General features: G+C 52.1%; 1 protein-coding gene across 2 annotated transcripts; it reads right to left on the bottom strand.

The window, feature by feature from the left end:
• Positions 1-876: 876 nt before the first annotated feature.
• On the bottom strand, positions 877-12,612 carry GATA5 (GATA binding protein 5). 2 transcript variants are annotated; one of them, XM_086474801.1, is made up of 7 exons: positions 12,093-12,612; positions 9,863-10,029; positions 4,062-4,187; positions 3,118-3,205; positions 2,420-2,531; positions 1,635-1,641; positions 877-1,032 (listed from the first exon to the last, which is right to left on the bottom strand). In XM_086474801.1, exons 1-7 carry the CDS (start codon positions 12,610-12,612, stop codon positions 877-879), a joined length of 1,176 nt encoding a protein of 391 aa, XP_086330927.1. The 2 variants fall into 2 exon arrangements, with proteins under 2 accessions (XP_086330927.1, XP_086330926.1); XM_086474800.1 differs by lacking the exon at positions 1,635-1,641 and having other exon boundaries at positions 2,407-2,531.
• Positions 12,613-13,295: the final 683 nt, after the last annotated feature.

Below are 13,295 nucleotides of genomic sequence, written 5' to 3' on the forward strand. Positions count from 1 at the left end.
CCAACATGTCCTTTATTTTTCCAGTCCCTTAAACCTTTCTCTTAACTTTTGGAGGACTGACTTCCGACTTTCTAATGCTCAGAGCTAGCGATACCAAAGCAAATCAGGAAATACAAAAGAAAAACAGCAGTTCAGTATTCTTTTATTGTTGGGAGGTTTTGACCATTTTTGTCATGTGGTTTGCCTAAAACAATAATTAAAAAATCCTTGTTTGGAGCTGGAAAGGGAAGAGCAGTGTGTTTATTTCATGTATGACTCATCAGCTCAGTGTTGATACGCTAAACGCTTCAGAAGCTAACACTCTATAGAGATGATCGTTTTTAATATAAAACAGTAAATGTTTAAAACAACCGTTGCTTTTTTTTTTTTCTCTTTTCTTCCTGTTGTGGCCAATAAAACATAAGGGAGGCCACACAGTTTACATTTTAATAAAATTAAGTTATTTGGTGCCATGTTATTACAGTCTTTATTGGAAAGTGGAATAAATTGCACACAGAGGAGTCATAGGAGGGAGAAATCACTGCGAATAAACATAGATTCTGGGATGCATTTATTTGCTGGTTTCATCTCAAAGGAGGAAGGCTTTCCCCGGGAAAACGGAGGCAGCCCCAGGGCTCTGGCCTCAGAGAGGCAACCCTGGGTCTCTCTTGCCGAGGATAAGATGTTTTGGGGAGCCGGTGCCACAGCGGGGCCATCCTGGCTCCGTCCAGCCAGCGTTTTCCACACGCATCCTCCAAGAGAAACTTGTCATGCGGCTGTGGCTCGACACCCCGCAGTCCCGAAGCGCTGGGGCAGCCCATCCTCCTGCCCGTCGGCCATTTGCAGGGCCAGCCAAAAACGTTGGTCCCGAGGCTTTTTGCTGGAGGTCGGGGGTTTCTAGGCGAGTGCCAGGGCACACCAGGAGTCCTGCCGGAGCGGCACGCTCAGCCCAGGCTGTGGGGCCATGGGGGTGGGGGAGAAGGTGTAGTCCTCAGGCTCAAATTTGAACTCGCCGTGGCCGCCGGCCAGCGCCTCGTCCGACTGGCTCTGCGCCTGCCCCAGGGAGGGAAGAAGAAAGTCATTAGAAAGCCTGTTGTTGGCCAATGGGCCACTCTCCCCCCTTGTTGTAACACGGTGATAGGACTAGGACGGACTAGAAACAGGGTGGGTTATCCCTGATGCTACTGCTGCCCTTTGGAGGAGCCCAGAGCTGGGCAGGAAGGGTGCTCCATTCCCAGCAAGCACAAGGACCAAGCAGGGAGGAGGCATCCTGGGGCCCATCTGCATTTATTTATTGACTAAACACGTCCAGTTTGAAGATCTCTAGGCGCATGTATATTTTTTAAGAGCGCAGCACGAGTCAGATTTATTGGTTTCAGCCAAAAAACCCTCTATCCCATATGGCGTGGCTGGCACCGCACCAGGCGCTCGGGTGCTGGAGCAGAGCTTCCCCTCCACATCCAGCTCGGGAGGGCTTAGATCCAGCACGAAGATAATGCTGGGTCGCAAAATTTTGATGTGCAGGTTGATTTAGAGCCATTTTTTCCTCTGCCAAGACAAAATACCAACCCACCCCAAAGAAATCCTTGGGGCAGAAGCACAGCCTTGTGATCTGGGGTCTCTGACAGCATTACAGCTCTGGGCGCGCTGAGCACCTCAGGGCTATAAAGCACAGATAACATATGCCCAGGGAGCCTTTTCTTGGGAGCTACAGAGGTTTCCACCGTAGGCTGATCCCACCAACTCCACAGGGCTGTAACTCTCAGTATTTCACGGCAGGAGATGGGAATTAAACCCAGTTCTGCACTGAAGACAGTTCGCCACCAATCACAGAATCACAGAATTACCAAATCACAGAATGTTGGGGGTTGGAAGGGACCTCGAGAGATCATCTAGTCCAACCACCCTGTCAGAGCAGAATCACCTAGAGTAGATCACACAGGAACGTGTCCAGGCAGGTTTTGAATGTCTCCAGATAAGGAGACTCCACAACCATTCTGGGCAGCCTGTCCCAGTGCTCTGTCACCTTCACAGTGAAAAAGCTTTTCCTTATGTTAATGTGGAACCTCCTATGCTCCAGCTTGCACCCATTGTCCCTTGTCCTGCCATTGGCCATCACCAAGAAGAGCCTGGCTCCATCCTCCTGACACTCGCCCTTTATGTGGCAGCAGGGCTTGGACATCCCAGTTCCCCACTGCAAGACAGAGGAGCTGATGTGGGACCAACAGGCTGCAGCCCTTCCTGCTCCACAACATCTCAGCTCATGCTCCCTGTGTTCCTCAGTCTGAGGCAGCCCATCAGGCTGGTGGCCCCCAATGCAATGTACTAATTGCTCAGCCTCATCAAGGACCCCCCAGGTCAGCAACTACCGAGGTGTGTGGAGCACCCACTCCAGCAGGCAATGGTTGCTGGGCCCCTGTGCCTTACCTGGGACACCGACACGATGGTTTGTCCAGGATACTGTGAGGTCGTGCTGGGCTCTGACTTTAAAGTGACGGTGCTGTCTGAGTTCGTAATGGAAGAAGGGGAGTTAGTGGCCGAAGTCGTAGACCCTGGAAGGCAATCGGTACGGGACAGTGAAGCAACATAAGGTACAAATTTGCTCTTAAGGAAATGTAAATTTTAATGGCTACCATCGCATCTCGTGGCATAACTCTACTGTTCTCTTTCTCCACCGCATCTCTGTCAGGGTAAGGCTTTGTATTCGGCTGCCAAGATGCTGATGGAGGAGGAGGAGCACCCTTTCACAGCCTGGCAGGGCTGGTCCTGGTACAGGCCAGATGAGCTACTGTTGAATGCATCATCATACTTTCCCTTGGCTCCTTAACGCACCAATTCCAGCCCTGGTTTTCCCACTACTCAATTTAGCCCAGATCTGTTTGAACACAAGTGCTGCCAGGCTGGAGCTGGGTGCCTACAGCACAGAAGAACCTCACGGAAATATGACAGCAGTGAGGTTTCCCACCCAGCACTCTTCTTCCGCATGAGGTCTACGCATAAATACAGGCCCTACATCTAAAACCTCCATCAGGAGAAAAAGTCACAATATAATTTTCTAATTATCATAATTCCTTGCAGAAGACATGTTGAGGTGAATTGTGCTCTACTCCCCTGTGATGGATCATAGCAACACTGTACCTGTTGAGGTTTTGCCTTTGGTAATATTTTTAGGCTTCCTTTTCCTCGTCTGGATGCTTTCCTTTTTCATGGCCAGAGGTCGTGGTACCTTGACATTCATAAAGTTTGTAATCATTAATATTGTATTTTTACTTAGCTCCTTCCCACACATGTGCTGCTCTCCTATTTACATGTTGTAGGCTCATGCAAAGCACCTAAAGTCCTTGTCCTTCACTAAGTGCTATTTTTTTCTGCAACAGGCCTTGGCTGGAAGATGTATAAGGCTACAGCTAAGGCTTTCCCACAAATTTTGTTTTTTCCTTTATTTCCTATTTTCCTTTTCCTGATTTATTAGTGACCTTTATGACAGGGCCCTATTAAATTACACTGACAGACTGAGAGCCTCCATGGCTCAGAGGGAACGGTCATGGGATAAAGAGACTTTAACCTTTATGGCAGAAGTTTGAAGAGGCCTGTATGGAGGAATGAAGTCTCTTCTTTGGCTGATGGACATGTTACCAACAGTTCCCATCCTCTGTGGATAAATGTTATAAGCCAGCCTCCATGTGAACTCCTTAGCATCCTTCATACATTCTTAATTGCCACATCTAGAAGAAATCTGCTCCTTATCTCCAGTCTGGGTTTGGGGGTTTGAGCCTCCAGCTACTGGAGCCTGGTAAGCTTTCTTTTCGGGCAGAACTTGGCAAACAACCTAATTACGAGCTGCAGAGCACCAGAAATCTCCCCTTAATGCAGATACCTTCTGCAAGTCTTCCAGTACCCCCTTAGCCTTATTCTGGAGAACTCAGTAGACTGAGCTCTTAACTGTTCAAGGAGACAGGACTGGGTTACAGCGCTTCTGGGTCCTGTCTAGAGGCTGGTCCCTTCAGACCTGATATCCTGGACCTGCTGGGCAGTGATCACAGAGCCCAAAGGGTCCCTCCCAGTGCAGACGCGCTCCTCACCCCATGGAGCTTCATGTACAACCCGCAGGCGTTGCAGACGGGCTCCCCTTCGGCGTTCCTTCTCCAGAGGGTGGTATTGGTTGTGTGGCAGTTAGTGCAACATAGGCCAGCACGTCTGGATGAAGACTTAAAAATAAGCAAACACACACATGAATGCACACGTAGGAATGATTAATTGGGAAGTTCCCTTTCATATCAAAACAAAATCTCCAATGACACCAATTGCCCAAGAAAATGTGAAACACACACACACAATATAGCCAGATTCAGCCTAAAGAAATTACGTTCAAATGCGATCATTCTAATTTGCAAGTGCTTTTTCTATTGAGCTTGATAAACCTGGCAAATATCCTTGCAACGCATTTCACAAACTCCCAACACATCTGCTGGAAACAATCGGGACTCAGAGCACAGAGAACTTTCCTCCAGGAGATCCACTCAGATGGAGAAAGAGATGGAAAATGCCAGCCAGGTTTTAAGCGCATGAAGAAAACTCCTCACGTTTTAAGTGAACTCTTCTTCTGTTTGTCTGCACTCAGAACTAGCACTAAAGTTAGCAACATCCCCATTAATCTCTGGTTTAAGACAACTGGAATCAATTGGCTGAGCTGAGCAGAACCAAACTGAACTGGCCCATGATGGGACCAGGGAGGTTATTCTTTGCATGTCTCACAGATAATCTGTTCTCTTAGAGGCTGCAGAAACACTGTGCAAACGTTAATTAATGGTGTATTTTGTGAGTGCAGTGATTGCTGGCCCTGAAACATTAATAATTCCAAATGGAGAAGGAAAATAATCTGGCAGAAGCCGCAAACTCATTTCTGACAACTGTACTCCAAACCACCGGAAAATTCACAAGCCTCTATATACAGACTTGTCAGCTAAACAGGCATTTTCATTTGAAAGTCTCTTAACACTAGGTATTGAAACTATTTCAATAAAAGACTTCACTAAGTATAAGATACCAGTGACATAAGTAATATCACAGGCTCTCCACATTCAGGTGTTTGAATATATTCTTCAGCCTTGAGAAAAATCACTTTGATTCCTCTCAAAGACAGACGATAGGTGATGCAGGCAATAAAGAACTCCCTGTTTGTTTATTCTTCCATTATTGCTGCATATCATGAGTGAGCAATATAACAAATGAGGTGGGAAGAGTAGGAATAAAAATGAAATGTTTTTACAAGGTTAGCAGTCAAATAAAGATCAGCTTTGAGTTTCGAGAGACACAAGCGACGTGCCCATGCTTTGATTCACTCGTTGCTCAGCAAAGAGGTCTCAGCAACTATTTGCAAATAACGATATTGCTTTGGAAATGATTTGGCTTTCAAGAAACAACCAGGCAAAAATAAAAATACACCGAGGTGCGAGCTGACAAGCCTGGCACAGAGGAGGGAACAGCAATCTTTGTCCCTAATATAGGACATGGTGTCACAGCAAGATCCTGGAGCAGCTACAGAGCTTCCCTAAAGCCTTGCAGCTGCCGGGGCTGTGCCATTTATCCCTGCAACCAGGAGGGACTGCAGCCCCAACGGGAGCAGAGGGAGGTGCTGAGCACCCGATGGGTGCAAGGGCTCTGAGGTCCAGCTCCTGCCGTGGGTGCGAGGGGGAATTTGGAGGCACTCAGCCCTGGGGTAACTGTGCCTGGTGTGGGCTGGTGAGATCTGTCATCGCCTGCGGATGGAGGAAGGCCAATGCAAAGTGCTTTGGAAAGCCCCGAGATTTCTGGGTCGCTGTGGGTCCCTGGGAGGGAGGGACACACTGTCCCTATTTCATACGATGCTTTGTCCATGGTTTGCAGATGAGGTGACAATGAGATCTGTGGCTCCGGTGGCCCAAGGGCAATGCCAGCCCTGCCAGAGCTCTGCCCACCTCTGCCAGCGCTGCGTTGCAACCTGCTCGCAAGCTTTCTGCTGGGGCAGTGGCACGTGCCTTGTGCATCTCCTGCACGTCACCCCGTGGGCTGCCTCCTCCTCGCACGTCCAGGGAAAGAAGAAACCATCCTCCATAATCAACTATTACAATTTAAACCCCAGAAACCCCATGAGAGCCTGGCCCTGCACCATAACCTGCCAGCTTAGCAAGAAAGAGACAGTCAAGGCTACTGTTGCTCACTGAAGGACGAGGGTACAATACATTATTGCTGGTTTCCCAGCAGTTCCCTTAAAAGAAAATGCATCTCTGCCTGCCTCCACCCAGCTGCCTTTGTACCATTCTGACCTTGTCTAGGAAGTTATTGACTTCAACATTGTGCTCCAGTGTTTATTTATACAAATGCAGCATACACTCAAACAAAAACTCTTCATGGACCAGGCTTGACAGCCAAGTGCTGCTGATAAGCTCAAGGAATGGTGAGTTGGTGCCTACCGAATCAACTGTGCGTGAGCACTGCTTGGAGCGCCCAAAAAATTCAAAGCCAGCAGGGCAGGCCCTGCCGAGGGAGCCCAAAGGCATCAGAGACTTCACTTCACCTCCTTTTCAAAGCTGGAAATGAAACCACGGGGTTTCACAGGAAATAAAAGCAGCTTCTGAACCCCCAGAGTTAATTAACGCTTCTCTGTCCCCCTTGCCGACACAGAGGGGACCTGGTGTTGATAGGAAAGAGGTTGCAGCAAAGCGTGCCGAGATACCCGAGCTCAGCGCCTGAAAGCGGGCAGATCCGAGGCTCAGAGGCAAAGGCAGCATCCTCCTCTGAGATTTGCTTTTGTTACCGCGGCTCTGGGCAAACCTGCACCTTGGAGGACAGGGGAGCAGCAGGAACTGACGGCCAGGAGAAAGCCAAGGCACACACCGTGAATGCTGCCTGGCTCTAGGGTCCGATTAGGTTGTCCCAGGGGTGTGATCAGTCCCATCCTCACCTTCACCAAAAGTGTCACCAAACCCACTGTGGATTGCACACTGTAAAAAAGAACAGGCTGAAAAAATACCCCCTGAGCCGAGCTGACCAGCGAAACTCAGCTCTAGGCTAGCCCTTAAACTCAGGGTGGTGTGGAAGCTGCTGAGCACAGGCCGGCTGCTGCATCTGCCCCCTGTGCTGCACCGCGCGGTGCAGCTCTGCTCCTAACAGGGGGGAATTGCAAGCGCAAGGATGGAGCCATCCACCTCCACTGGCTGCTCCTGGAGGGTAAAAATGATTTGGCTTTTAGGACTGGGTCTAAGGTATCATCTCGTGAAGAGCGCCAAGAAACTTTGGCTAGAAAAGATACTGCCTAAAATAAAGAGCTGCTTCCATCCTCCTCTAAGATAGATCCCTTTTGCCCAAAGTCACAGTGCTTTGAATCCAGACACAGGCTGCAACAAAACGGCTGTCCCTGCTGCGCAGAGGATGTTACCCTTACCTCAAAAAAAAAAAGGGAAAAAAATGCACTAGGAACTACACCACTGTTGCTCGCCCTCTCCCACGCACGAGCAGTCTGAGTGCGAGCGATCTGCAGGACGTTGTTCCCGCAGTGTTATCCGGGCCACGTTGTGTTCTCCGGGGCTTTCAGCGGGACTTTGCTTTATGAAAAGAGGAGTCAGAATAACTCCCAGCGTGGCGTCCACTTACAGAACAAAGGTCGTAACGTAAAGGACGAAAGCAACCATTTTTCCTTCCCCTGTCTGTATTTCACCGCGTTGTGAAACAGCCGATTTCATCGTTCCTAGAGCAGCGGTGTGTCACCGCCTTCACTGCGCTGCTCCCACCCAGCCCGTGCGGGTGAGGTTATGAGCAGGCAAGACAACCCCTGCCATGGAAATCATTCCGGGAAAGAAACACCCCAAGCCACAGGGGTGCAGGTCGCTCCCTCGGTGGCGGATTTGCAAAGCGTGCCTCGCACCCCCTTGTCCATCCTGAGTGGATCCCCCTTCCTCCAACAGGGCAGAATTTGTTGCAACATGGCATTTCAAACCCTTGGGAAAAGTCAAGATTTTGAAATGTTTCATTCCAACGTCAGGATGGAAAGTCAAAATTGCAGCCCCTTTTCTAATCCATAAAACAAAATCCACTCAAGTATTTCAACCTTACTGAAACGTTTCCCCTGGATAAGAACCAGCTCTTTCATTTGGGCTTTATCATTATTGTATTGATTGCCAAAATAATAATGAAAAACGTTGGAAATGCTTTGATAATTCCTGGCAAGATTTGCTCATCCCTAGGAAACGGTCTGGATCCTGCAAAACAGCGTTCTCCACCAGAAAACTTTGTTGAAACGTTTGCTGAAAAATGCCTCACGGGTGCTACGTGTGGGGCTCTGCCAGCAATGACAGAGGAGCGGGCAGGGAGCTCGAGGTTCCCGAGTGCTGCCTGCACCACGCGGGTAGGGCGCAGGCAACGCAAGGCTGTCTCCCTTCCCACGCGCCGAAATAAAATAACTGAATAGCAGCGAGACCTCTCCAATTCCTTGGGGGAAAAGCTGTTCGAAAAAACCCTGGAAATTCATCCAGAGCCACGTTTTGATGGCAATCCAAAATGCGGAGTTGGATTTAAGCCGGTTTGCACCTCTCTCTCTACACACGGATTGTATTTGCTCTGAAGAAACCCGCAGCGTAACTCAGATTTGCAGCACAGCGGCGACCAGAGCCCGCTGCTGGGGTGCAGATTTAGTGTCCTTACATTAAAGGAGACGGGGAAGACTTTGGTGAGACAGGCAAATCCTGTCGGATAATGCCAAATGTTTAGCAGAAATGCCTCGATTTTGATGTGGTGAACAAAACAGGGTGATTTTCCATGGAGCCGCTACTCATTTCATTTTGCAAATCGAGAGCCACATTTCCGGGATTGGAATCAGAATAAAACATCTTGCTCAGTCCCAAATTATTTTTTTCTTTTTATAGTTTTCTTACAGAGAAACTTATCACTGTTCAGTCACAGCTAATAATTTGTTTTGCAATGCAAAAATAACCCTGCGGGAATACGCCCTGAGTGAAAGCAAAAGGAGCTCCCAGCTATTCCCCAGCACAGCTCCAACAAACATCCTGTTTGTAATGACGACTTCTGATGACAGGCTCGGAAACCAAAACTGTTACCACCAAATTTAAACATCCCAAAGAGACTGTACAAAAAAAAAAGGAGGCGCCTTTCCTCTCTCACGGTGGGATCCCAATTGGAGGAAGCCAAATATCACATTTGGGTGTGTGTGTGTGTGTGTGTAAATTAGTGCTTTAACCTGCAGAGAAACCAGGAACTACCCAACCCCAAATTTCCCCCTTAGGTAGGCTGGCAAAGGCAGTGGGGGAACCAGGCCCCATCCTGCTCCCATTGTGACCAGTTGCAAACCTGCCTGGGCCAGCCTAGGATCAGCCCTGTCTTCCGTTCAGCTACCCTGCCCAGACCGCGTGTGTCTGCATGGAGAACTAGGAAATCATAAATGTTATTATTATAGAACAAAAAGCAATGCATCTACTGCGGGAACGGAGCTGGGGGAACCCCACAGAGCCCCAGACCACAGGCAGGGCTGGTTGGCCCCCACTCGGCTGTGGTGCAGCCCTGGGACCCATCCAGTCCCCGCTGCTGTGTCTCCACACTGCCCACCAGCCATGCTGGGGCAGCAATCCCTCTGGCATCACCCCTCTCTTTCTGACCCAAGCTCCTTTTAAAGGACTTTGCAAACTACCCAGCTTTCTGCCCCAAGCTGGCTCTGCACTGCAACAAGGGGCTCCTGCCCGTGCCGACGACATCTGAGGGAGGACCGAGGGTCAACCCTAACACAAGTAGAGAGACCCAAACAGCGTAGCCACCGCGACAGCCCCCCAGCTCCAGCCCTCCAGCCACCCCCCCGGGTGGAGCAGGGCATCCCTGCAGGGTTTGCCCCTCTTACCAGCCTCTTCTGCGGCTTGAGCGGCCGGTTGATGCCGTTCATTTTGTGGTAGAGGCCGCAGGCGTTGCACAGGTAGTGCCCGGTGCCGTCCTTCCTCCAGAGCGGCGTGGACATAGCCCCGCAGTTCACGCACTCCCGGCCGTCCCCGGGGAACTCCTCCAGGTACTCTGGAAGAGATACCCAAGGCGAGCGTGTCAGGGGCCTTCCCCACCACACAGGGCCACTCGGGGCTGGCCTGCCCCTGGGGACCCTGCAGGAGAGGGTCCCTAATACTCTGTGCCCTGCTGTTCCTCTGCCAGGGACAATCCCTGCCCAGGGGGAGTTTACGTCCATCTTACAAAGTGTGGATCAAAACCCTCGATTCTTTCCACACCTTAATCTTCTAATATTTTCCTGGAAGACAGCCTATTCCCCTATCCTTTCCCTAAAAGACCCCAAAGGGCTGAGCACAGCTAGGGTCTCCCTGGGATGGGAACGGGCTCGGACCCCATCAGCGCGGTGTTATCCCTGCAGCTCAGGGTGCAAAAATAAGGGGCGGGGGGCGTAAAATGGGGCGATTTTCCCGATTTCCATCAAGGCGCGGTGGTCGCTGGCCGGTGGGGACGGCCCGGCTGGGAATGGGCTCGGGGTTGCCCACGGAGCCGTGCCGGGCTGCGGCTCCGCTCGCCCCGCGCCGGCCCGGCTGGCAACTGCGGGGCGCTCGGGGCTCCCCGGGAGAGCAGCACTGGCCGCCCGCGGCCCCAAACTCCTGCTGGAGAGGCTCTTCCTCACTTTTCTGCCCCCTCCCGAAAGCCCCGGGAAGAAGCCCCGGAGCCACCCGCTCCGAGCACCGGCCCCGCTCCGCCTCTGCCCCCAGCGCGGCTCCGCGGCAAACGGACGGCCCGGAGCAAACCCGAGAGACCCCTCGATTGAGAGTCGGTCTTTTTCCTCCTGCCGCTTTTCTCTCTCTTTTTGAAATAATGTCCTCCGCCTAGACTTATTTTCCTCCGAAGAAAAATACGCTTTTAATTTTTTTTTTCCGTCTTCGATCGTATGAATACAGATTCAACGGAAAGAAAAAGGAAAAAGAACAAAAATCAAAGAGGTGGAAATGGAAAATGAAAATAAAATGTAAAAAGAAAAAAAAAGACAAAAGTTGCAATAATTCATTACATCAAAAAGAATAGTTTACGCTACTTAAGAGCGGCTTACACTACTCAAGAGCAAAAATAAACGGCAGAGAGTACGGCAGCCACAATTCCGGATCCCAAACCACCAAATTCAAAGCACAGAAGGAATTTCAGCGCCATCACCTCCTTCGGCGGGACCGGGGCGATCCCCTCCCGCACAACGCAACGGTTTTTCCCAGACAAAGAGAAAATCCTGGAAAGAAACCGCTCCCGAGCACCTCTGGCGTGGGAGGAAAAGTCGAGCCGGGGAGGCAGCTCGGAGGGGAGGGGGGGTGCTTCCCTGTTTTAACTTTGTTCTTGGGGTAAAGATAAGATAATTCCGTTCACCGCAGTAAAGATGATAACGCGGCTGAGATCTTGAAGGGGCTTTTAAAGGACTTTGCAAACCACCGCCGGAGGAGGACGGTGAAATACCCCCAGGGTTATAAACCCTGAGCACAGAGAGTCCTTTTAAATCAAGCCCAAAACTTTATTTGCTCGGGGCTTGGTTTAAAAGGACTCTCCGGTGTGGATGCGAACGAATTGAAGTGAGGTTTATTGTTCAACGCCTGAGTGCGTTTCAGTGTCTCTCCAAAGGCCGCAGAGTGATGGGCGAAGGCGAATTAGGAGACCGAGAGTCTGTTCAAATATAAACTAATTTACCACACTATATTACTTAAAAGGGAGGGAGCTATAAATCTGCCCCGCTAACTTAAACACAAGGGTAAGTATTGAAGCCCAGGCACAAAGTCGATATTGTGGGAAGGAGATACCGAGGGGGTGGGGAGGCGGTTGAACGGCCTCTACTCCTCTGCTCTCCTTTGAAACGTGGTCTTTGCCCTGCGTGACACACACCCACCCACCCACCTCTGCCCGGGGTCAACCACACACAACCCCCGTGCCCGGACCATCTCTCCATCCCTGGATAAAAATCACCCCCTCCTTTCCCGTCGGGGATGCAGCTCACCCCCGGGGCCGGGCCACCAACACGCCGCCGGGATAGGGATGGCTCCGACCCGGTGCCAAAAGCCGGGAAACCACTCGACGCCCCGAAGCCACGGCGAGGGGCGACGGCGACCTACCGAAGGTGGACCTGCGGCCGGGTAAAGCCGCCTGCCTCGTCTGCAGGCTGTGCAGCACGCTGCTCTCAAAGTGTCCGGCCGTCCAGGAAGGCGGTATCTCGGGGGTCACGTAGGCGGGGTAGGGGCTGGAGTAAGACCCGTTAACGGAGCGCACCAAGGCGTTGCCATACTGCTCCCGGCCCCCGCCGCCCAGCAGCAGGGGCCCCTGGTAGGCACCGTCGCGGCCCGGGGGGCTGCTGCCCGGCGGGCTGTGGGAGTAGGAGAAACCCGACGGCGGGTGGGGGCTGCCGGCGTTGAAAGCTGCGGCCTCGCCGCTGCTCTGCCCCCAGCCCGGGGGGTTGGCGAGGTGGCTCTGGTGCGGCTCGCAGCCTTGAAGGTAGGGCAACGTCTGGAGGACGGAGGGTACCCGGGTGGTGGGCACGTAGACGGGCGAGCCGGCCGACGAGTGGAGGAAGTTGCTGGAGTCGTGGGAATAAGCCGACTGGCCATGGTTGGGGGCGAGGGCCAGACCCTGATACATGTTCCGTCCTCGGCGGCGGCGGCGGCTGCTCAGGGCCCGGCCGGCTGCGCCCCGACGTTGCCGAGGGGCTCACTCAGAGGAACCTGGGGGGGGAAGAACCGACAGCCGCGGGCTGAGACCCCGGCAGATCCCGGCCCGGGGCACTGCGCACCCGTCGGCGTGTCCCGCGGCGAAAGCGCCTCTCCCCTGCCTCAAGCAGGGGCTGATAATTTGTAATTTTTTTTTTTTTTTTCCTTTAAACTTTCCTCTGGTCAGCTCGTCCCGCCGGGGAAACCCGCGGCGCCGGGCCGAGAGCAGCCGCCGAGCCACGGCGAGAAACAACCTCCGCGAAGGGACAGCGGCCCCGGCAGCACCTTCCCACCGCCCGGGCACCTCCAAGGGGCCGAAAAAAAAACCCAACTATTTTTTCTTCCTTTTTTTTTTTTTTTTTTAACCCCCCAAATATTTCCCTTCCCGTTTTTTTTTTATTCAAGCCCCAGGCCTGGAGCGCGCCTTGGGGCCTTGCTGACGGGCGGGCGGCCGCGGCGGGGTCCCTCGGGGGACCGAGCCGGACGGGAGCCGGGTCCCGGCGGCCCTGGGTAGCGGCTCTGGACCGGGAGCATCCCCGGTGTCCGCCATCCACCAGCGCTGCCGCTTTTTTTTTTTTGTTAAAAAGCGAAATAACCCTCAGGTAGGCCTCTCCG

Source organism: Leptosomus discolor, chromosome 17 (genome assembly GCF_034619465.1).
Source record: "Leptosomus discolor isolate bLepDis1 chromosome 17, bLepDis1.hap2, whole genome shotgun sequence".
NCBI classification, from domain to species: domain Eukaryota; kingdom Metazoa; phylum Chordata; class Aves; order Leptosomiformes; family Leptosomidae; genus Leptosomus; species Leptosomus discolor.

Excerpts from the sequence above, each read along its gene's own strand:
- GATA5 (XM_086474800.1), bottom strand. The coding sequence starts at position 12,612 with ATGTATCAGGGTCTGGCCCTCGCCCCCAACCATGGCCAGTCGGCTTAT. Across the intron at positions 4,188-9,862 it reads TCAAGCCGCAGAAGAGGCTG|TCTTCATCCAGACGTGCTGG; the intron begins GTAAGAGGGGCA and ends CTTATTTTTAAG. Across the intron at positions 2,532-3,117 it reads CAAAGGCAAAACCTCAACAG|GGTCTACGACTTCGGCCACT; the intron begins GTACAGTGTTGC and ends ATTGCCTTCCAG.